At 51.9% G+C, this 22,557-nt stretch overlaps 10 protein-coding genes across 10 annotated transcripts; 8 read left to right on the plus strand and 2 right to left on the minus strand.

Annotated features, from left to right (window-relative positions):
* Positions 1–794: 794 nt before the first annotated feature.
* On the plus strand, positions 795–1,677 carry N7459_001505 (uncharacterized protein; the record flags this gene model as incomplete). Its single annotated transcript, XM_056940690.1, has 3 exons — positions 795–1,002; positions 1,027–1,196; positions 1,399–1,677. Coding segments are annotated over 3 exons (657 nt in total), but the record flags the coding sequence as incomplete, so codon positions are not given.
* A 1,700-nt stretch (positions 1,678–3,377) lies between these two features.
* On the plus strand, positions 3,378–3,833 carry N7459_001506 (uncharacterized protein; the record flags this gene model as incomplete). The annotated part of the gene is made up of 1 exon (XM_056940691.1): positions 3,378–3,833. One exon carries the CDS (start codon positions 3,378–3,380, stop codon positions 3,831–3,833), a length of 456 nt encoding a protein of 151 aa, XP_056804971.1.
* A 734-nt stretch (positions 3,834–4,567) lies between these two features.
* N7459_001507 (uncharacterized protein) lies at positions 4,568–6,566 on the plus strand (the record flags this gene model as incomplete). Its single annotated transcript, XM_056940692.1, has 3 exons — positions 4,568–4,651; positions 4,721–4,885; positions 4,944–6,566. 3 exons carry the CDS (start codon positions 4,568–4,570, stop codon positions 6,564–6,566), a joined length of 1,872 nt encoding a protein of 623 aa, XP_056804972.1.
* Positions 6,567–7,145: 579 nt separating this feature from the next.
* On the plus strand, positions 7,146–8,243 carry N7459_001508 (threonine aldolase family protein; the record flags this gene model as incomplete). The annotated part of the gene is made up of 1 exon (XM_056940693.1): positions 7,146–8,243. One exon carries the CDS (start codon positions 7,146–7,148, stop codon positions 8,241–8,243), a length of 1,098 nt encoding a protein of 365 aa, XP_056804973.1.
* A 586-nt stretch (positions 8,244–8,829) lies between these two features.
* Positions 8,830–11,026, plus strand: N7459_001509 (transcription factor domain-containing protein; the record flags this gene model as incomplete). Its single annotated transcript, XM_056940694.1, has 5 exons — positions 8,830–8,861; positions 8,916–9,496; positions 9,559–10,138; positions 10,216–10,561; positions 10,619–11,026. The coding sequence occupies 5 exons, from the start codon at positions 8,830–8,832 to the stop codon at positions 11,024–11,026; spliced, it is 1,947 nt and encodes a 648-aa protein (XP_056804974.1).
* A 627-nt stretch (positions 11,027–11,653) lies between these two features.
* On the plus strand, positions 11,654–12,394 carry N7459_001510 (SDR family oxidoreductase; the record flags this gene model as incomplete). Its single annotated transcript, XM_056940695.1, has 1 exon — positions 11,654–12,394. One exon carries the CDS (start codon positions 11,654–11,656, stop codon positions 12,392–12,394), a length of 741 nt encoding a protein of 246 aa, XP_056804975.1.
* A 283-nt stretch (positions 12,395–12,677) lies between these two features.
* Positions 12,678–13,433, minus strand: N7459_001511 (non-canonical purine NTP pyrophosphatase; the record flags this gene model as incomplete). Its single annotated transcript, XM_056940696.1, has 5 exons — positions 12,678–12,772; positions 12,826–12,862; positions 12,926–13,070; positions 13,133–13,206; positions 13,269–13,433. The coding sequence occupies 5 exons, from the start codon at positions 13,431–13,433 to the stop codon at positions 12,678–12,680; spliced, it is 516 nt and encodes a 171-aa protein (XP_056804976.1).
* Positions 13,434–14,717: 1,284 nt separating this feature from the next.
* On the plus strand, positions 14,718–16,754 carry N7459_001512 (flavin-containing monooxygenase; the record flags this gene model as incomplete). The annotated part of the gene is made up of 7 exons (XM_056940697.1): positions 14,718–14,788; positions 14,839–14,955; positions 15,026–15,462; positions 15,521–15,607; positions 15,658–16,158; positions 16,222–16,428; positions 16,489–16,754. The coding sequence occupies 7 exons, from the start codon at positions 14,718–14,720 to the stop codon at positions 16,752–16,754; spliced, it is 1,686 nt and encodes a 561-aa protein (XP_056804977.1).
* A 1,488-nt stretch (positions 16,755–18,242) lies between these two features.
* Positions 18,243–19,473, plus strand: N7459_001513 (aldo/keto reductase; the record flags this gene model as incomplete). The annotated part of the gene is made up of 4 exons (XM_056940698.1): positions 18,243–18,268; positions 18,335–18,485; positions 18,539–18,895; positions 18,967–19,473. 4 exons carry the CDS (start codon positions 18,243–18,245, stop codon positions 19,471–19,473), a joined length of 1,041 nt encoding a protein of 346 aa, XP_056804978.1.
* Positions 19,474–20,530: 1,057 nt separating this feature from the next.
* On the minus strand, positions 20,531–22,330 carry N7459_001514 (uncharacterized protein; the record flags this gene model as incomplete). Its single annotated transcript, XM_056940699.1, has 1 exon — positions 20,531–22,330. The coding sequence occupies one exon, from the start codon at positions 22,328–22,330 to the stop codon at positions 20,531–20,533; it is 1,800 nt and encodes a 599-aa protein (XP_056804979.1).
* Between the last annotated feature and the right edge of the window lie 227 nt (positions 22,331–22,557).

Below are 22,557 nucleotides of genomic sequence, written 5' to 3' on the forward strand. Positions count from 1 at the left end.
ATAAAGTCACGTTCGCCACCAACTCATCTAGTTGCGCACTCCTCACGGCTCAACCGAACGATGCAACATTCTATGGGATTCCACTCACATAGTCCGACAAAACGAGCTTGCCATCGCTGGTCTGTGAGGTGAAAACCACTAACCAATCACGCCTGTGCAGATCTCCATTTGGGGCCGAACTTCCCGAAGGAGTGAAGCCCATCTGGTTTTTTGAGTGATCTGAACTTCCTACTGTTCTCTCTATGTGAACGCGTTCCTGCATTGATTTACGATCTTCAGGGTCCCGACTTCCCCGGGGTCGGAGCCGACCTGAGCTACTCTGTCGAGACATTCATGGCAAACTCTGGTTTCCCATCGCGCTTGTGCATGCTGTGCCTTTCTCTCGACCACCAAGTCTGATTCAAAGTCGAAATGGAATCAAAATGGCCTGGCTACGTTGGAAAACCTGGTTTCTGTTAAACCTCTGCTAGGATAATGGGGGCAGCAATGACAAACAGTTGTTCCAAGATGAAACAGAGATGTCCCAAAATGAAACCGAAAACCTATTCTCAACAGCCTTGTGGATCTTTTAGATAGATGGATCGTCCGAGGTTTACCCTTGCCCAAGAGCAAAGGCTGAACCTCGGCCATCTGAGAATGGATTGCAGGCTTGGACGTATAAAAGCATACATCTTTCCTCCGGAAGCTGGGCTCCTCTATCCCATACTCCTTCAGTCAGTTCCCTCGTTTCTCTACCGTCTTGAACAGCAGAGCTGGTCTTTCCTTCTTCCCTTCCTAATTCTCCTTCGGGCATCATGAAATCCACTGTCGCTCTTTGTCTTATCGGGTCTGCCCTGGCGGCACCCACCAAGACCATTCAATCCGTCAGCTTGGAGATTATGGATCGATCTCGAGCAGTGGCCTGGGTGCCCTGGCGTCTCTCTTCCCGGGATTCTCTGCCTTGGTCTCCGATCTATCCAGCTCCTCTTCCACCGGGGCTTGAGTCTGCCAAGCGGCCCCAGCGTCCAATTTAAGTGATTTTTCCAGCCTGGGGGGCATCTAGTGGACTGAGTGAGCTGGGACCCAAGGCTAAGCGACAGGCGTCTGGCACGACGGCCAAAGATGTGACGGACAAGGTAGCCTGCCAGCCGCTGACCTTTATCTTCGCACGCGGAAGTGACGAGCTCGGCAGCATGGGAACCGTTGTTGGACCACCCGTCGCTCGAAGCTAAAGTCTTTGACTGGTAACAAGGTCCTCGTGCAGGGAGTAAACTATGCAGCCACTGCGGAAGAATAACCCGTCCTGCGCATTGGTCATCTTGAACACAATTTCGTCTAACAAATTCAATCCGAGAAACGTCGCGCTCGGTGCCAATGGCGACTCCATAATCGCCAATCTCGCGAAGCAGGGCCATCCAGCAATGTCCCGACACCAAGGTCGTGCTTGGCGGATACTCCCACGGCTCCATGGTGGTCCACGACGCGGTCAATGGCCTCAAAGCCGACCAAATAGCCACTGCTGTGCTCTTTGGCGATCCGTTCAAGGCGATGTCGGTCGGAGATCTCGCTAGCAGCCATATCAAGGAGTTCTGCGCTACCGGCGATCCGGTCTGCGAGAACGGTGCCAACGTTCTGGCACATGTGTCATACGGAAGTGATGCGTCGACGGCGGCGCAGTTCTTGGTTGAGAAGTCGGGTGGTTTGACTTCAAAGAAGCAGCAAGGATCAATTGAGTCGGACTCTTGTTGGGTTTTTATAGGGGTCTCGAGGAACTTTGGCGGCAACTATATCAGGCAGAAGTGCTCAGCACTCTTTCTCGCCAGCTACCTCTCACCGTACAGCTACTCATGTAGATATATGTTTAGATAAATACATCTGTGGACTCTTTGGAGAATGAACGATCAAAATAAGGTGGCAACACAGTGAGAGTATCAACGCACTGCTCGCAGAGTTTCTTAGAATGCTTGTCGTGGAGAAGTCAGGCACAACTCATTGTTTCAACCCAGGTCTATCTCACTATATGATATTGAAAAGAAAATACAAAAGCAATTGGATCAGTGTCATGCTGGATACTCGACCTCAAGCTCGACCTACCATTGGCAGTGGCGATGGCAAAGAGTCAGCAACAGCTTATGGACGTGAATGTGTTTTTCGGCTGGCCAATAGCTGGTCATGCTGGAATATCTGTAACTCGGATAGCTATATTTGGTCTGCTATTGGTTATGCGTGCAAGAAGCAGCAGAGGGGGACCCGTAAAATTAGAACTGGACACTGATCGGAACAGATGGAGTCGCTCGATGTAGAATAGAAAGCGAGAAATAGGGGTAGTTTCGGTACATAGATGAATTGATAGATATGTATCTAGATGCTGATTGGTTTATGTGGAAGAGGATAAGTGGATAATGAGGCTAACAAATAGAAGAATCCGCTATGGATACCTGGGTAAGCCAGTCTGACAGTCAATTAAGCAAAAATACCAGTCAGCGACGCCCGAGTACTATAGACGCTGTGGGTTCTGAGACCTCCTTCTTCGTCATGAGTATATTTCTCCTTTCTTTTCTTTGGTTTCTGCCGTATTCAGCCTTATCTCGGCACTTGATCGGGTTCTAATAAGCCATCAAATATATCAGGCAAGACCCCCACTGCCATATACATGTTATATTTGATTTCGTCCGAAACTGTCTAATATAGCATCAAATGTCCCCAAAATGACGTCGCGGGCTTCGGGGCGTTGGGCAACAGTCTTTATCACCACTAATCTCAACAAAGATCGCCTCTGCCGAAAGTAATTTGATGTCCCATAGAAATTCTAGAAAAAGCTTGTCTCTTTGGATAAGACTATTTCCTATCGCTAAATTTGGCCTAGGTTCAGTGGTATGGTAGTAAAAACCAGTAGGATGCCTATTCTTGACTGGCCCAGCCGGGCGAAAGGATTTTTGGTTTTTTATCCTTCCGCAAGATTTAGTACTCACTTCATTCCCCAATACGGAGCTCGCCGTTGGTGAAAGATCCACTGCGATTGGCGGCGTGGGCACTTATCTATGCCCGGCTCTGAATGAAGGGGAACAGGATCATACCAAAGACCGTAGAGAGTCCGCAAGGCTCGACAATTTTGCGCCAGACTAGTATAGCGTAGAAACTTGCTACGCCTCGACGGCAGTGACTACCCAAACACTACACCTAATCTTCCACGATAGTCAACTCATGGGCGAGGCTAGGATCGCAGGCAAGCCAGAAGCATTGGCTACTAGTGCCGAAGAATTTTCTACTGTAGTGAAATCGAACAGATATAAATGCCTGGTATCGCAGCTGAACGTCCACTTCATCACCAATCTACCACCTCTTTCTCAATCTCCATTAACTTTCTTTCTCGTTCAACTTCTGTTTGATTCCTCAAGATGCGCTCGGGCATCGCGGCCCTTCTCGCTCTCGCCGTGTCCGCGCTCGCAGATAACGGACGTTGGGGTGTGTATACCTACGCCGACGAAAACTGCGACCACAGTGCCTTCTCTGTGGGAGACGACTGGGGTACAGGATGGGGCAAGGACAACTGTTACGATGTCGACACTAGCACCAAGGAGGGTGCGCTGTCCGTTCAATATTTTGCCAGCCCTCCAGAGAGTGGCGGCAATTACACACTCTGGCTCTACAACAACGACAGTTGCAAGGACAAGGGGGACTATTTGCCCCTCATAAGCACCGACTCGGAGGATGCATCGAAATGCTACGGCATTTTCTATAAGCAGTCCGCGTGGCTACAAACCAGCAAGACGGTAAAGGCGATTAAATCATTCATGATTGTCGAGGGGATCACGGACGATGTTCTGGAGCAGGTGGAGAGTGAGGGGGGTTGATTGGAATGAAAGAGACGGTGCAGGCAGTTTGAAGCATGTCAATGAAGTCAAAAAGAGCTGGAACATGTCCGCCGAGTCCAGAACCTCACTATGTACATACATACATATACATCATCAACAGTCCGATTGCCTCTCTCCAACCCCCTGACAGGCACTGGATGCATCCAAATGCACACCGAAGCTATTCCACGTACATGAGCTCATACCGATCTCCTGTAGATCGACGACAGCTCCAAGACATGATCTATCCTATCGATGGGTCATATTAATGGTTGCATATTTCACTTTGATGTTTCAAGTGGAGACGGCGATCATTGCGCGAACGTTAACCAGTCGCCCCCAAACTCCATCCTAATCTGACCTATACGAACTATACGAACTATATGATCGCATTGCACCAGTCTGTGATTATACTGCATTTCCCATGTCTTCGGTGAGATTATCCTTATTTCCCACGTCCATAACACGGGGTGAATTGAGAATCCCCTGAACACGCGTCATCAAAGCCGTCGAGAAATGAATGCCGACCGCCATTATTGGTAATCCAACCTAAGAGATGTCCGGTATACAGCTGCGATCCTTGCCAGGAGTCACGGCGCTGCACTTTAAAAAGGGACGGGCGATGATCTGCGATCTGCAACCCCTGTCATTCCGCAGGTCCTGGTTCCAACCTTGCATTTTTACCTCTCCATGGCTTCTCCTTTCACTTAATCGTGTCACTCCTTCAACCCGCCATGATCTGGTCCAGCCTGCTGTTGCTGCTCGCGCACAATGCGGCGGCATGGCACTCTGATGATGATCTGATGTCCTTTGTGACTGTAAGTGGCTAACCGCATTCCATAGACCAACGGTGGATCTGGTTGACTGACGCAGCCTCTGGTTACCAGATGCCAGACGCCCGAGCCGTGAGATTCAACGTTCACTATGAACATCGCGATCGGGTGAGCCCTGGGTATTGGTTTGTCGCGCCGTATTTGCACATGGACCCAGATCAACCGAACAGCCTCTACGAGCAATACCAGACGGGTCCGCATATCTACGACCAGGATGGGGTATGTCTTGTTGCCAATCTCCCTTCCGTCTGTGGTAACTGACACAACGGGGGATCAGCGTCTTGTCTGGACCGGATCGCCTATGTTTGACAACCGCAACGTCTTCGATTTCAAAGTCGTCAACACGATCAGCAATGAATCACACCTCTCGTTGATCCTACAGTATACACACGATGGCAGTGAGCGCGGGTACGGATACATTTTGAAAAATGACTACGACGTCCTCCACAAAATCCCCCTTCGGAAAGACCTCGGAGTGTTCGACATTCATGAATTCAACGTCCTCGGGAACACGGCCCTGGTGACGAACTATTTGTCCAAAGAGATTTCGCTGGAGGCATTCGGCCGTCCTAGGGAGAAAACCTGGCTTGAATATGGTGGATTCGCTGAATTGGATATCAACACCGCAGAAATTCTCTATGACTGGAACTCATTCCTCGAAGTGCCACTCCAGGAGACCGTTCATTACCATCCAAACTCCAAGGTGGAGGGAGACCCGGGCTGGGACTATGTCCACATCAACTCTGTCGACAAAAACGCCAACGGTGACTATCTGATTTCCATGCGGTTCACAAACACACTCTACTTGGTGTCTGGAAAAGACAGACGCATCATGTGGCGTCTCGCAGGACAAGGGACCAGTGACTTCGCACAGGATTTCGTCTTCTCCAAACAGCACGATGCCAGATTCCTTGCATCCTCGGGCACTCACCACATCATCTCGCTCCTGGACAACGCGTCCGATGAAGAGTTCAACGAGGAGGAAACTTCGTCCGCCTTGATTGTCGAGCTCGAAACTGGAACAACCCCGATGACGGCCCGACTTCTCCGACGATACATTCGCCCCGACCGTGGCCTCACACGACTACGAGGTAACTCACAGCTACTCCCTAATAATAACATGTTTGTTTGCTGGAGTAAAGGTGGCTATATCTCGGAGTTCTCACCCGACGGGAAAGTCCTCATGACGGCCGAATTCACATCGCCTCGCTACTCCAATTATCGCGCCTACAAGTTCGAGTTCACCGGTCGCCCCTCGGCTCCACCAGCTGTGGTATCGGCTGTATACGGCAGCGATGAGACCAATCTGGTCACCACGATCCACGTCAGTTGGAATGGAGCAACCGACGTGGCTTGGTGGGTTTTCTATGCGCAGGCTTCGCAGTTCGACGATCCTGTAGTCATCGGCAATGTCTCGAAGATTGATTTTGAAACCATGTTTATGGCTAGCGGCTATATGGACTGGGTGTCGGTCGAAGCCGTGCACCACGATGGTCATGTCCTGGGTGCCTCCGCAGTGCATCGAACCGACTTCCCCAATTGGAAGGAGGTTGGATGGAACGGAGTCTCGTCAAAGCCCAAACCGCAGGACCCTTCTAGGCTGAGCCAGCCAGAAGGCGATGTCTCCGCCGACAAGGCCGGTGGCCAAGACACCTTGTCGTCATTAAGTGACACCGCAGAAGCTCAGGTCGTCAAAGCAACGCAGATGATCTTATATACTTATGATACTATCCGAAGTATTGGTGGATTCTTCGCCGTCATCTTGCTGTTAGGTGTCATGACCGGCATCATCGCGAGTTACATGCTCATTCGGGGCTGGCGGGTCCGGCTCTACCAGCGTGTGCGATTGGAAGAGGATCTCCCTGAGGAGACTCACCTCAGACCTGAAGTGGCTGAGTGATCTTGCTATTGACGAAATCATTCGTCAATGCTACGTTGCATAATTTGGAGTCTATTGTACATCACCAGGTGTTTTCCATTGGAAGTATGTCTTATCGCGATTGACCGTTGGGATAACAATCTACAGGGAACCTTACAAGATAGCTGTAGCAAGGGACCCTGTGCACGCCTAGTCAACCATTGCTATCGATTCCCGAGTTTCCGTCAGAGCAGAGCCAATAAAGGTAGCCGCCGGGTTTCCGGTCGCTAGTTGCACGGGCCGTATCTCTCGATGAAAAGACCTTGAAAATAATGCACCCACTGTATCAACCGACCTTTCGATTTGCCAGCGGGAATTCCTTGATAAGAACCGTCGCAAAAGATTGGAGCCCGGGTCTCGGGAATAACCAATCGCCTTTCCCGAGACATTTATTCCCGCGACGGGTGACTCTTTTCTTTCCCGACGGTTTCATTTAGGTGACTCAAAGAACCAGGGATTTCACTTCCACTGTCGATGATTCATTGTTGTTCTTTTTCTTCCTCGGGAGTCTAATCTCTCAACCATACCCATCTCTTGATTCCCAAGGGACCGACGCCGATAATGCCGTCATCCAGCCTGTGCCAAGACGAGGCATGTCCTCCATACAGCCTAATGGACGATTATAGCGAAGGAGCTCATCCACAAATCTTGGAAGCTCTTCTCCGAACAAACAACACCCAGCAAGTCTCCTACGGAGGTGACGAATACTCCAACGCCGCCAGGCAGTTCATCCGGAGCAAGATCGAGTGCGCCGAGGACGAAGCCGACATTTTCTTTGTTCCCAGCGGAACATCCGCAAACCTCATCTCTATCGCCAGCTGTTTGCGACCCTACGAGGCGGTCATCACGCTGGATTCGGGACATATCGCCGGCAAGGAAGCCGGTGCGATCGAGGCAACCGGCCACAAACTGATTCTGGTTCCCGCTGTCGACGGCAAAATGACAACCAGCAACTTGCGAAAGGCCGTTCGGCAGAATCAGTTCTTCCCACACATGGCAAAGCCCCGGCTTCTGTATCTGTCTAATGCATCTGAGACTGGGACTGTCTACACGAAGCGGGAATTGAGCAATCTGTCTGCGCTATGCAAGGAACTGAACCTATTGCTTCTGATGGACGGTGCTCGGATTGGCACAGCTCTGAGTTCCAGGAAGAATGACATGAATCTTCGAGATATCTTCGACCTGACCGATATCTTCTGGATCGGAGGGACTAAAGCCGGCGCGCTGATGGGAGAGGGTATAGTGGTCAAGAAAGCTCTCGCCGAAGGCTTTGCGTTCTACCTCAAACAGCACGGTGCACTACTGGCCAAAGGGCGGATTATCGGGGTGCAATTTATGGAGTTATTCCGGGAGGACTTGTTCTTTGCCTTGGCCTCCCACGCTAATGCGATGGCACTAAGGATCTCTGCCAGTTTTGAGGATCTGGGATATAAACTAGCCGCAGAGACGGAGACAAACCAGGTATTTGTCATTCTTCCTCGGCAACTGGTGCAATGGCTTCGGGATAGGTTCCGTTTCTACACGTGGGAAGAACTGGACGATGGGCAGATTGTGGTGCGGATTGTGACATCGTGGGCGACGGACGAGTTACAGGTCGACAAGTTCAATGCGTGGGTGCGACAGTGGACGGTGGCCAACCATGCGCTCGCTACTCATTGATTACGATGCATATAGATCCTAGAATATACTAATAGACATTAATTGAAACAGAACTGTTGTGATGAATCAACAATCCCAAACCTTTGTTACTTGGAGAGAATTTTTTGTCCTCCCTGGAAAGTTCCTCGCAATCTGACTCTATACTTGCGTTGGCTAGTAAGTGTATAATGCGATTTATCGACCGCCACGCTGTTTACTACCGTTTCATAAGTCCACAAGGGAAAACTGGGGTTTTCTGTGCTTTATAGATAAAGGATCTATATTCGCATGGTAAGAAGAAGCCCAGAAAAAGCTCGAGTTACTAGAACTAACCTTGAACAGGCAACTCCTGTCGGGTGTTTACTTGGGCTTCTTTGTTGTACAGATAGAGGCCATCACCTGACCCTGTCAAGCCCGATTAGGAAGGAGCGACACCTGAACTTTCGGGCTTTTCCCGACGCTTCTTATCTTCATCTTCCGCATTTCCCGCGGAAATTGACATTTCCGCGCGTCGCAGCTTCATTTGTTTCGACTGGGATGGTATGATTACTCCATGAGGCCCGTATGACAAATGTTCTATCCCTTCCCATAAATCCCAGCCAACCAAATGAGGCTGTCAATATCATGTGATGCTTGTCGGTATGTCTCGGGAGAACAGCCCCAAGAGTCCCAAGAGCTGACCGATCTAATCAGTCGCGCTAAGGTCAAATGCGTGCATGAGGGAAGGCCACCCTGTCGGCGCTGTCAGAACCATAAGTCTGAAGGTTGCGCCTTGACAGACACGCGAGCGTCGAACCCCAGACCAAGAACCACCGCTAGGTCTGGGGCTCCTCGGAAACGGCGAGCGACATCTGATTCATCTCAGGCGGTAGGGAATGATCGAATTCGTACGAGAGGAGCCTCACAAAATATCCCGGACGATCTCGAGAGTCCAATAGCGTCTTTGCCGCGATCTATTGTGATCAGCGCCGTGGAGACTTACCGAAAGAAGTTTCCCATCACCAATTTCCTCCATTATCCTTCCCTGATCTCAGACGTATCTGCCAATCTCTCCTCAGTCGATGCAGTCTTTATTGCATCTCTTCTCTCCCTGTGCGTGCGTTTCATGAGTGGCGATGAACTCGAAGATGAGGAAATTTATGCAAACTACGCACGGAAGCACCTGGCACGGCGTGCCATGGAGGCACCATCTCTGTACCTCGCTCAGTCACTTGTGATGATATCCTTTTATGAGTGGGGAACCTGCAGACCGTACCAGGCCTGGATGTACAGTGGTATGTGTTACAAGCGCGCAATACGTTTCCCTCTGGCGCGAACCACTTGTTGAAGTTTTCAGGAATGGCAACGTACATGATCCAGTCGTTGCTGAAAATGGCAGATGACAGCATGGAGCACAGTCCTCAAGAATTCCATGCCTCTCAAATCCAGTACGAGCAGCTGGTCCGCACTTACTGGTGTTGCTTTGCGCAGGACTGCGAATTGAGCTCTGGGGCTCGTCAGCATTTCGCCCTCTCCTTCTCACACATATCTGTGCCGCTTCCTATCAGCGATCGAGACTTTACATTCAATCACCTGCCCGAAAAAAGACTAATGCCTGCCGACATGAATAAGCAATGCTCGCTAGCCAATAATCTCACCATTGAACACGGGCTGACGATTGTGACTCGGGGCTTTGACGTTTTCGTCAGAATACTGAGGTTTGCTAACGAGCATCGACGTGCTCTAGGATCCATGAACTTGGAGGACGCCACCCCCTCGCCTCTCCATCAGACCTGGCAAAGGCTCAAGGACGAACTGGACGAGTGGAGATCACTTCAAGACATGACCGTCCGGTACCCGGCCACGAGTGCACAGGCACACGTGGCACTTGGGTACGGCGAGTTATTCGCGTACATCAACTTGATCTATTTCATGAGGTATAGTCTAATTCATCGTGGTGCCTTATGTCATGGCATCCGTTCCTTCGAGAGAAAATCTGACCTTTTGACAACAGCGTTCTATTTCTGCACCGTGATCGATTTCTCTCAAATCTCAGGCCTCACTCTGATGTGTTCCATGATACCAATGACGATACTCGGCACGCACCAGCCACAATCCAGCAACTTTTCGAGGCAGCACAGCAAATTGGCGGAGTTCTGTCAGCGCTGGAAGCATCCGAAGCCCCTGTGATAACCCCCTACTCGGGCTTTAGTGTCTTCGTTGCTGCGCACATCAACATGTACGGGACCATTGCGCCGATGCGCTATCCCGGCGGACTCGAACGTGCAGAGGAAGAAAAGAGCAGAAACCTGGCATACCTAGAGAAACTCAGTCAACTGTGGCCGGTTGGTCGAGGCTGGGTGAGTGTTATTCCTGTTAATAATGATCCATCCTCTAGGCACTGACAGGATCTACAGTGGCGAACAGTGCAAGAAGCAAATCGTTTCTACGAAACGGTGAAGAGCACCCAGACCCACACGGACTCGGGCATGCACAGCCCCAGACGGTTTGCCCTAGCAGGCACTTTGGATGAATATGGCGATATTCGCTCCCGTCCACATCGAGAGGTGCACGCGCCGCAGAGACCTACATCGGAACCACGCGATATGCACAGCTCCCATCCGGTGTCATCTCCCGGTCCCCCAGGCGAGGCCGCGCCTTTTCCCAGAGAACACGTTGACGTGGGAGGCAGCCACCAGGACTTTGAGACGGACATGTTCCAATGGCCTTTCATTGATGCCTCCTGGTCTGTGGGGTTTGACGCTGGTTTGGACGGGCTATGGCACCACTCCGGATTGTTTGATTCAAACCCGCCGCTCCGATAGCATACTGCGGATATTTAATTAAAAATAATCATGCAGCCTGGGGGCGGAAAAAAGCTTGAAAGTCCACCCCACTTTTAATAAGATGGTAGGCACCTGGGCAATCCTGATGGTACACTATGGAATATCACCACATCAGTTTCTGAGGTCTCACTAGACCAGCCACTCTGGCCAGACTATGCATGAAACACACGAGACAAGGATATAAAACAGTTCGCGAGGTGCCACAGAAATGCCAGATATCGACAGAGGGATTTCCAGGTTGCAATTCGACTTGCCCTGTGCAGGAATGCGCTTATTTCCTTTTTTTTTTAGCTGCTTTGTGTAATATACATAGCCATTATGTACAATTTTATGCATTATCCATAGATAAACGCATCGTGGACTGTTGGTGCTCTGCTCATGATATTACTGTTAACTCCGGAATACATCCAGTAACTAAATCCGAAAGACCATGCCTCGTTAACTCCGTTAAGCCCAGCGCCACGTCGTGGGGCACAACAATGGTACTAAAAGCCTGGATTCTGTTGATTCGCAAGTTTGGGTCTCTGCCTCTCCTTCAAACCATTTTCACCTATCCCGAGCCATTCACAGCTATACCTATCAACTACCCCACTAGAACGAGCCATCATGAGTGCAACGGGAAAAACAATCGTACTGGTGACCGGTGCCAACCAGGGCCTTGGATATGAACTCTCCCGACGCCTGGCTGCGGATTATGCCGGCTATCACATCCTCATGGGCGCCCGCAACGCAACGAAAGGCGAGGAAGCCGCCAAGACACTGCAAGACGAGGGCTTGTCAGTTGAGACCATCGACATCGATGTAACCAACGAAGAATCCATCGCAGCAGCTGCAACAAGAGTGGAGTCGACATTCGGCCGACTAGACGTGCTCGTCAACAACGCCGGTGCCACGTTAGAGGGCAAGATGCCCCCGGGAACCGGACTCCAAGAGACCATGCGCGCTTGCTTCGACGTCAATGCCATCGGCCCATACCTCGTGACGGAGGCCTTTGTCCCGCTCCTCAAGAAGTCAGACCACCCGCGTGTGGTGTTTATGTCGACTGGGCTGGGATCCATTGCCAATCGCGTGAACCCGGAGGCGCAGTACGCGGCTTTCCAGCTGCCAGGGTACCGGAGCAGCAAGGCAGCGCTTAACATGATTGTTGCCCATTATGCTGCGGCGTATAGCAAGGAAGGCTGGAAGGTGAATGCCAGTTGCCCGGGGTTTTGTGCCACTGGTTTCAATGGCTATCGAGGGACGGACTCTCCACAGAGCGGAATCGTCAACGCCGTGCGTCTGGCAACGCTGGGAAAGGATGGGCCTACTGGTAGTTTTAGCAATACAGAGGGTCCTGTTCCGTGGTAGATAAAAATATACAATGCAATTATCGCAGAACTGGTCGTTGTTGATCAATTTGTTCACAGGCTTCAATAGAGCCAAGCGTCCCCGACGCGAGTCATGCGAGTCGACTTGGCAAATCTTGACATATAAAGGAACTCGATTCAATCTCTGCAATCTACTGGAGGGTATCACGCTATCGCTGGTCTCTCAGATAAATGGATCGATTGTCGCCCCGTTCCAACCATTCTTGGAATCTGACCAGAGCCTGATATCGATGGGATAGCTTGTTCTAGACGATGTCAGTCTCCTAAACCACGAAGAGCGAGCACGGCGTTTCCACCTTTTTCTCATGCGCCATCTCGGCGAGTGTTTCTCCTTCGTGCTCAAAGATGGGCTCCCAGCCTGTTGCCAATCAGCTGGTGTTTCTTCTCGGGGGCTTCTTCGACAAGACGCACCAAAGACGGGCGGTCCCCGAGCAGGAACTATCTTCCCCTGGACGGACAATCAGTATCCTGGTTCACGAAGAGACACTAGGGTCCGAAGCCCATCCCAGACCTTTAACCTCCCCTGAAAGACCAAGGGTTCCATAGTCGGTGCCGCTGAAAAGGCAAACGTGCAAACGGCCTCGGCGCTCTTATCGGCGTACGGCTGAAGAAGCTTGTTGAGCCCATCATTCCCCAATGACTCGAGGAAATATTTACTGTTTGTCGCAAGTAGAATCAGCATGCGTGCCACCTACGCATTCATCGATCACCGACATACATGTACGGGCCTGGAAGGCCATTCATGGCATGGAACTCCAGTGCCGAATCTTCCACAATCACCGGTCCATCGATCTACTCCGTATCCAGGTTAGTCCAATGTATGAGCCGGGGAATTCAGACCAAACGTCAATTACGATTTGAGCGGCACGTCGACACTTGTCGCGAGCGATCTCCTCCAGCGTGCCCTGGATCTCGGGAATGTCCAATGCCAGAGGCTGTACGGCAATGGCGTCACCCAGTATGGCATTGACCTCAATGACCTTGTTAGGGTTGCCGGTCACAAACGTGCAGCGTTTCATCTTGACTCAACTGAGCAGCGATGAAGTGATCCGGAGGAAGTCTCTCCGAATCGACGATGCTCGCTATACTCCATTCGGTCTAGGCCGCGTGTGGTCTCCAGCAAAGCGACACCACGTAGATTACCGATTCTCATGCACCACGGGGTCCTCAGAGAGGCCGAGGTCGCGGCTGTGCTGCGGAGAGGTACCGAGTAGCATTTCGTCAAGGGTCAACATTCGCCGTTGAGCAGGATTGAGGGGCAAGACGGTTGGTTGCATTTCGACAAAGCCACATGTAAATCCTGCAGGGGAATACGCGCCATGGTCCATTGTTATTGGACGAGACGTAGGGATGTGGATTTAGTCGCGGCACGCATCTCTAGAGTCAACGACCAAGTCCTCGCGGTATGCATGATGTAGCACGCTTGTCAGCCCCCGGGCCACTATGCAGCCTGTCAATAGGTGTAGAAGGATTCCTTGGGGCCGCGCTGTATCCCCTCGTTCGGGTCTTATCGCGTCTCAATTCTACGAGATCAGGAAATGAGCGACTGGGCTATACTAGCGCCGCGTCACTTTCGCAGATAAACGGGATATCTAGCTCGAGCTAGAAGCCCCGCCAGCAATATAACTAGGTTGGTTAGTTAAGGGCCGGCCAACGACCCACGTGCAGATCAATGTCCGAACTGCCCAGAATCACAGCTATATACACTTCGATAGTCTCCATTCGCTCGTAGTCGCCCCCATTGGCAAGCTATAGCTAGGCCACGGCAAAATGGCGTATTTTAGCATCTTCGAGGCGGCGCGACAATCCCTAGCGGCTGAGATATCGCCCGAAGTCTAGTGTCCATGGATGGCCGAGTTGAATTACCAGAGCTTGACGACCACCGAGTCTCCAGTCGTGCATACACCCGTGGGAGCTCAACGTAATTCATCAGAGCGAAAGATGATCCTCGTGAACACTTGAAACACACTGCCCAAAAATGAACCCCCTCATGCGTACAGCTTCCATTCAACGCTAACTACAAAGTAGTGGGGGCAGGATTGACCCATCGATCGACAAGCACTAGCACGGCGAGCCTTGCACGAGCTGCTGGGAATGGCAGAATGCACGTTATCAGCTACAGCTAGCAGATGCAGACGATATGCAAGCAATCTAAGATACGATATGAGTCTCAGACCGTCATGCATGCAGGTTGCATGATGATTTAAGCGCCCACCATTTTCCACATTCCTCTTCTTTTCCCAAGCGCGTCTCTTGAACGCTACTGCAACTACTGAACTACTGCAATCTCCAATAGCATAACCATGGACTTCCCAGACCTCCAACCCAGCGCTTTTGTGCCCCGCTCGCTGCAGATTGTCGTCATTGGTGCAGGGTAGGTTGACCTCCCTGTCGAGCATTCCTCTTCCCTGCTAATGGTCTTAGCATCTCCGGAATCCAATTCGCCCGTGATGCAACCACGTCGTTGAGCAACGTCAACTTGGAAATCTACGACCGGAATCCTTCCTTGGGAGGAACTTGGTACGAGAACCGGTATCCTGGGTAAGGGGCACCTACATGGAGCTGGAAAAGGAAACACCGGGCTGTCACTAACGTACTGTGAGATGAATAGATGCACTTGCGACGTCCCATCCCATACCTACCAGTTCAGCTGGGCACCCAATCCCTCCTGGTCCTCCCTATATCCCCCAGCCCCTGAGATTCGCCAGTATCTCGAAGATGTGGTCGACAAACACAATTTCCGGCGCTTCATGTCGTTCAATGTGGAGTGTGTTTCTGCATTCTGGATCGAGACGTCGTCGAAGTGGGAGATCACCATCCGCAATGCCCTGACGCGGGAAGAGCGAGTTATTCACGCCGATGTGTTTGTCTATGCTGTGGGTCGACTGAATAACTATAAGATTCCCAAAATCCCAGGTCGCGAGAAATTCCATGGACAGCAGGTTCATACTGCAAATTGGCCTACCGACATTGACATCCAGGGCAAGAGGGTGGCCGTGGTTGGAAATGGTGCCAGTGCGGTGCAATGCACTGCTGCCCTGCAGCCAGGTAGGAAATGCCCTCGGCGCTATGGTAACGAGCTCCGTCATATTGACACGAATCACAGTCGCTTCAACAATCATCAACGTGGCAAGGGGCCCAACATGGATTGTGCCACACGTATTTTCCGAGGATGGGGCGATCCAGCGCCAATGTAAGTGCGCTATGATACATTTCCAGGAAACGTCGTTGACCTTCTTGCAGATTCAGAGCAGCAAATTGAGACTCTACGCAGCAGCTCTTCAGAGTATTACAAGTTCCGCATCGCACTGGAGAAGAAGTTGGCCGCGGGCTTTCCAGGTCTCTGGAAGGGAACCAAATCACAAGCCGGTTTTACATCGCTGTCCAAATCCTTCATGCAGTCCAAAATCACAAACCAAGATCTTCTGGATGCGCTCTTGCCAGAGTTTGAAGCTGGTTGTCGTCGATTTACCCCTGGTGGTCATTACTTGGACGCGCTGCAGAAACCAAATGCGGAGTATGTGAAGGACTCTATCTCTGAAGTCACCGAGGATGGTCTGGTCACCTCATCCGGTAAACATATTGAGTGTGACATTATTGTCTATGCCACTGGATTCGAGCCGTATCAGCCTCGATTCCCGGTAATCGGTCGTGACAACCGGTCACTCTCCAGCGATTGGGATCGGGATGGGCCTTGCGAAAGCTACATGGCTGCGATGGTTGCAGGGTTCCCCAACTTTTTCGGTCAGTACGCATTCGAGTCTCACTGCCTCATACTACAGTGAAACTTATTATTTTACTTGACAGTCTTCAACCCTCCCATCTGTCCCGTCAATGGGTCGGCAGTCCCCGGCATTGAACGCGCAGGGAACTACATGGCGCGGGTTCTTTCCCGGCTGCAGATTGATAATTTACGCTCAGTCGCTGTGAGAGATCAGGCGCAGAAAGAGTTTAACCAATGGGTGCAATCAAGAATGCCCCATATGGTATGGTCTGGATCATGCAATTCATGGTGTAGGTGCATCGCTCCATTCTTGCAAGACATTATGCACCATCTGACGCTCTGATACGCAGACAAGAATGACAATGGCAAAGTCATTGTGCCGTGGCCCGGTACTGTGCTCCACTACTATGCCGCAACCACGATTGTGCGCTGGGAAGACTTTGACCTGGAATACGAAATCCCAAGCGACAAGTACGCAAGCTTTGGTAATGGGGTGACGATGGATGGGTTCGTGCCGGACCAATTCCCGTGGGTCCATCCAGCTGCTATACAGGAACTAGTCAGCGACAAGTCCGACGCATCTGCCAGCCCGTTGGCTTTATCAAGTAAGATCTAAATTCCGGGGGGGGGCTAATCACGTCGTACCCATCGGGAAGGAGTGAGCAGAAGCCGATTCTTATCTATAGCACAATGTATCTCGTTATAGTTTTAGATATGGACATGAATGCGTACATATTCTGCTCTAAGAATCTACAGCACATTTAGTCATAGAAATGAAGAACCGAGATGTCCCGCATTTTTTCGGGCGGTTTTCCCTAGAAGGCGATAGTCTCCTCTTGGGTTTCGATCGACACTGCAACTACTGCACGTCCCAAAATTTAGGACATCTTCAAGTGCTTAGTTGACGAGGCTGCATGTCGATCAATGAGCGTCCTAAATAACCTCGATGCAGCCTAAAGAATAGTCCGAGGCTGTCAGCTTCGTCCCCACTTTGGAACCATCAGTTCCACAATGCTGACGCCAGAGATAGTTGGGTCCCCCCCTGGGGGCGGGCTATGCCCACTAGTCGAGCACTCGCGATCGCGATGGATGAGTGTCGGCGAGGTGACCTGGTACGGGGAAGACTAAGGTTGCAGCCTTGAGGGAGACCGGGACCACCTATGGTAATCCCGTGGCGAGCCTACGCTGCAGGCTGTCGTAACGCGCGGAAAAGGATACCCCTAACTAAAGCACCGAGAGACCAACGCCGATAACAGCTAAAACACAATAACGAGCACGCTCGCTGGCCAATCGCGATTAATTGATACCGGGGAGGGGATGTAGCCGAGCTGAGGGCTGGCAGGATATATGGAGGAACAGCAGGATCTGTGGGGTCTGTCGGTTTGCGAGGGTTGGATGGCTTCATTATTTCCTGTTTGGGTAGCTCCATGCCTGTTTCTTTTGTCTATATTCACTCGTTCTGTGGGATCAACGGCGTACGGGTGGCATTCTTGCTTCGGTCGGACGAAGCGCCTGCAGAGCCATTACGCAACTAGTTATGATTGATCATCTCCACTTACCTCGATTATAGCTCGTAGGTCGCAAAGCTGGTTGAGACATTACTAAGCAGTGCTCCGCCGCGCTTTACACGACGATGCAGTCCAGTGCAATAGAACACGAAGGTAGATGTGACTCCGATCTTCACAGCCAACTGCTAACCTTGGAGGACTTTCAGTGCTGTAAACCTGAAAAGCTTGCCGGGTATTCGGCTAAGTGACTGTTCGCTTGTCAGTTTCGGCATATCGCAGCCCACTGGACTTCACCGAGTACGAGTATGATTATTAATACTGCATGCAGGACAGTCTTCGGCCAAGTTTTGCTCCTGGGATCCTTATTTCCAGCTATTAGCTGCGTTGATCTTTATGGTCTTTTAACCCGCTTAATTGTCAGTATTGTGGTGCAACACGGTGAGTTACTTGTTGCTCCCTCCTCCCCGTTTTGACGTCATGGCCAGCTATCTGCCGCTGTAGTTAACTAACGTGCACACCCTTAAAAAAGCTAGATTCATTGACTTACTCGCGGTGCAGAAAGTTTTCACCTTTGCATCATCGCCAATTTTGCCATCATGTCTGGCCAAATGGAATACACCCGGTATGGACCCGGCACCTTGTGGCAAGCACATAGTGAGAGACTATGCTGATCACTGTCGTCACACAGGCTCGGAAACTCCGGCCTGAAAATCTCCAAAATTGTCCTTGGCGCCATGTCCTATGGCAGCCGTCAATGGCAGGATTGGGTCTTGGACGAGGAGGAATCCCTACCGCTGATCGAGCACGCCTATAAGCGCGGCATCAACACCTGGGACACTGTAGGTGCTACGACAAAACCCTGCAAGAGCCACTTCTGACCAGAGCTCGACAGGCCGATATCTACTCCCACGGCCGCTCAGAGGAAGTGGTCGGCAAGGCCCTGAAGAAGTACAACATCCCGCGCAACCGCGTGGTCATCCTGACCAAGTGCTTCTACGGCGTAAACGACGAGGGCAACTTTCCCGCGATCTCTGCGTCGGCACACAATGACGGCGAATTTGTTAACCGCGTCGGTCTTTCTCGCAAGCATATTTTCGATGCCGTGGATGCCAGTGTCCAGCGCTTAGGCACCTATATCGATGTGCTGCAGATTCACCGTCTAGACCGGGAAACCCCCCGCGAGGAGATTATGAAGGCGCTGAACGACGTAGTTGAGAGCGGCAAAGTGCGCTACATTGGCGCCAGCTCGGTAGGTGATATACTGCGCGATGCTATGTTGAGGTCATTCGTTCACGAGGTACTAATATGACACGCATGTAGATGGCGGCTTGGGAGTTCCAGACCCTGCAGAACATTGCCGCCCGCAATGGCTGGCACCAGTTCATCTCGATGCAGAACTATCACAACCTTATCGCCCGCGAAGAAGAGCGCGAAATGATCCCGTACTGCCTTGACAGCGGTGTCGGACTTATTCCCTGGTCGCCGATGGCTCGTGGCGTACTGGCGCGACCGTGGGGATCTCGCTCGACCGTCCGCGAGAACACCGACGGCTCCCTCAAGGCACTTGTGCGTAGCCGTGAAACTGAGTCGGATAAGGCTATTGTCGACCGGGTGGAGGAGCTCGCGCGCAAGAAGGGAGTTAGCATGGCGCAGGTTTCCCTGGCCTGGTCGCTCAGCCACCAGAACGAGTGTCCGATCGTGGGACTGGGGAGCATTCCACGCATCGATGAGGCCGTTGCCAGTCTGCAGGTCAAGCTGACCCCTGAGGAGATTCATTATCTTGAGGAGCCGTATGTGCCCAAGGGTGTGGCTCCGATGGAGCGGTAAGTAGTCGCAATGTCAACTGAAAAAGAGTGAGAAGACGAGCCGATGTCTTTTGATTGGTTTGAACTCGTGGCAGGATCAAGACACATGTATATGCGCGCCCTAAACTGGAATCAAATTAAGTGAATTCATAAAATCCATGACTGAACTTGGACTTTTACATTGCCATCACACTGCAGACCCTGCGAGCTACAGAGATCCCAAGGATTGTCTGTGGTAACTACTTTCCTAGGTGTTTATTAGCACTAGGTGTCCGACGCCCTATGGTTATGAAATCTCTGCTCTTCGCGGTCTTTTCACATTCAGTACGCGCCCATATGACTTAAAGCTAGCTTAGGTTTAGTAGTTAGTGAGTCGGACACGGTACTCAAACATCTAGCTGCATTTGATACAGAAGATGGAAAATAATACGGCACCACCAGTACATCGCGTACCCAATCCAGGCGCTGCTGCCATCCTGCTGGACGAGTACACCATCACCGATCGCGGCACTTACCTCTCCATCTCGACCGAGCTCCAGAACCAGACTGCTCAGCTTTAGACTGCCGATGACCATAGTCTGAGCGATAATGCTGCTTGGTTGTTGATGGTGGGTCGTAACCTTTCATATGAAATATATACCTCGAGAATCTTATTGTCTAATCCAACTACAAATCATGACTCTACGGTCACCCTGACGTCGGTGATGATGAATGGGTATTTTGGTATTCATGTGCATCGTAAGACTTGTTTGGCAGCGATGTACATGCGCGAGAACCAGAAGTATGGGCGGAAAATTCCGAGATAGTATGGGACCCAAGCCCATAGTTAGACATGGACACGGATGTGCCAGATTGCTTTCCAAAACAGAAAAGGAAATGCCCTGACAACAGGGAGGAATGAAATGAAACGGCGAATGCTCCGTACCGGACAGATGCAATGCCACAGATGACAGGATAAACGCCCAGACCAGATGCAGTCGAGTCCAAAGAAAATGCTTGTAGAAGATACATGGTCGCAGGCAAAATGCATAGATGATACATGTGCCGAGGATTCTTTGAGTGGAGAAGGGGGGGGGGGTTCAATGAGCCCCGGTCTTTCGGTGGAAGATCGTGAAGAGGGAGCTGAGTCGGTGTTTCCGTTTGCCTTTACCAGCGCCGTGGTTGGCGGCATCCAGATGTTTGGCATCGTAGGTTGAGTCAGCGTGCCAACCATTATCCTGATCTGGGTATAACTTGAGTTCCCGATCTGGTTTCAAGGGTGACCTTGCGTTCTCAGCGGTTGGTTGGGACTCGAGTTTGGGCTTGAATCGATCAGGGTGTTGGGATCCATCGTCAGGCTCGAGAGAGTTTTGGCGCAGAGATGGCGGGCGGGAAACAACGATGTCTCGCCCGTTTTCGCCAGTGCCGGTGAACATACTATGTCGGTGGAGACGGTTGTTGACTCCAGATGCACTTCGTTGCTTGACTTTGTTCATAAACACAGCGCCCGTCGAGTTTGAGCGTTTCGAAAGACTGCCGAACCCTTTATTCCCATCAGAATGAGACGTGGTATTGGAACGGCGAATGCTCGAGGTAGACATACAGCGCTTGCCGCCGTTGGCCTCCTTCACTGAGCCCAGGTGGTCGCGGTTGGTTGGGCCATCGGTCTCCATCATGGGCGCGGTCGGCGATCCGTATTTCGAGGGGGTTGGGGAGGCGATGGTTTTGCTGGTGGGAGAAACAGGGTCTCCATAGCTGAAATTGTGTGACCAGCCCTCGCGAAAGGCGACCCAAATCCCAGTGATGATGATCAAGGTCCGCAGTCCATCATCGAGTGTAACCACATTCGCGTCCGTATCGAGGGGCGTCTCTGCATCGGACATGTCACTCACCACAGACATGCCCGAGCTCGGCGTGGTGGGACCTGTGCTAGATCGAGCCACTGTAGAATATTGATCAAACACTTCTAGCCGGTTTCGAGTCATGGATGCCATCACCGGATGACGACGAGTATTCGGGTCGATGGCGCTGAACGTGAACCGCTTATTGTCGTCGCGTGTCTGCGTTCCTGGAGGCGCAGACATTCGGCGACCCCTGCCTCCGCGCAAAGCCCATCGCATCACCCGCACGCCCTGCTCTGTATGGGCAACAAACTCGTACGAGCCACTGGGTAGAGGGGTCGCCTCCCACACCGGGCCGAAGTTGAGACAGATTTCGGCCTTTCCCTTCAAGCGGGCATCTTCTTGCAGCATCTGGCAGATCGTGGCCACCACTTCACGTTGGTCTTCGTCCTCGTCTTCCGAGCTCGCCTGTTTCTCCGGGATGCTAGCCACCGTGCGCTCGTAGAGTTCGCTCATCACAACGATCAAGTCGTTAGGGCCGAGCCCATTTCGGCCACGAAACATAGCTGGAAACTTGCGCGCGAGCCGGGGAAGATACAGGGTAGATGGCAGGATATCTAGAATGGGTAACGGGCGGGGAGTTTGTGACACCTGCTGCAGCTGCAAGAGCAGCTTCGGACGGAGCTTGAGTCGCTTGTGACGAGCATGGCCGGCGGGGTGAGCGAGCTGGTACGAAGTCTTGGACCGCGTGGATTTGCGGTTGGGATAGGAGCGACCGACACGCGGCCTCGCCAGTGTTGGAGGGCCGGCCTGTGAGGATTCGCCCTGGCTCGGCATGGCAGCGACGGTGCTTATGGCCACGCCGGGGACAGATGGCGGAGCAGGCGCATCTATTTGCCTGGGACGGTTATATAGAGCTCCCAGGAACGGCAGGGCTGGCAAGGAGAAAGCGGAGGAGTAGGACGGGGAAGTCGGCGCCGGTGGCGTTTCTGTCTGCACGCTAGGATCGGGGGCATGAGCTGCTGCGGCATCCGCTGGGAGGCCAAGATTCAGCAGCATTCTTGGGCTCTAAGCGGAGCCACATCGATCTTGCGAGTCAAACCCGCGGCGGCCCTAGCTGTTTATGAGAGCCCCCGGAATCCACGTATGCCTCCAGGGCTGTCTACGCGTCCGGCTGCGGGGGAAAATCAGCCACAGGCCAAGTGGAGATGGGCGAAAAGCGGTGGGCGTGATAAGAGAATCAAGGAACCACAAAGGGGGACAGAGAGGGCTGGAGGATGAATACG

This window comes from Penicillium hispanicum (assembly GCF_028827665.1).
Source record: "Penicillium hispanicum strain IBT 35686 chromosome Unknown utg000001l_segment0_segment0, whole genome shotgun sequence".
Taxonomy (NCBI): Eukaryota; Fungi; Ascomycota; class Eurotiomycetes; order Eurotiales; family Aspergillaceae; genus Penicillium; species Penicillium hispanicum.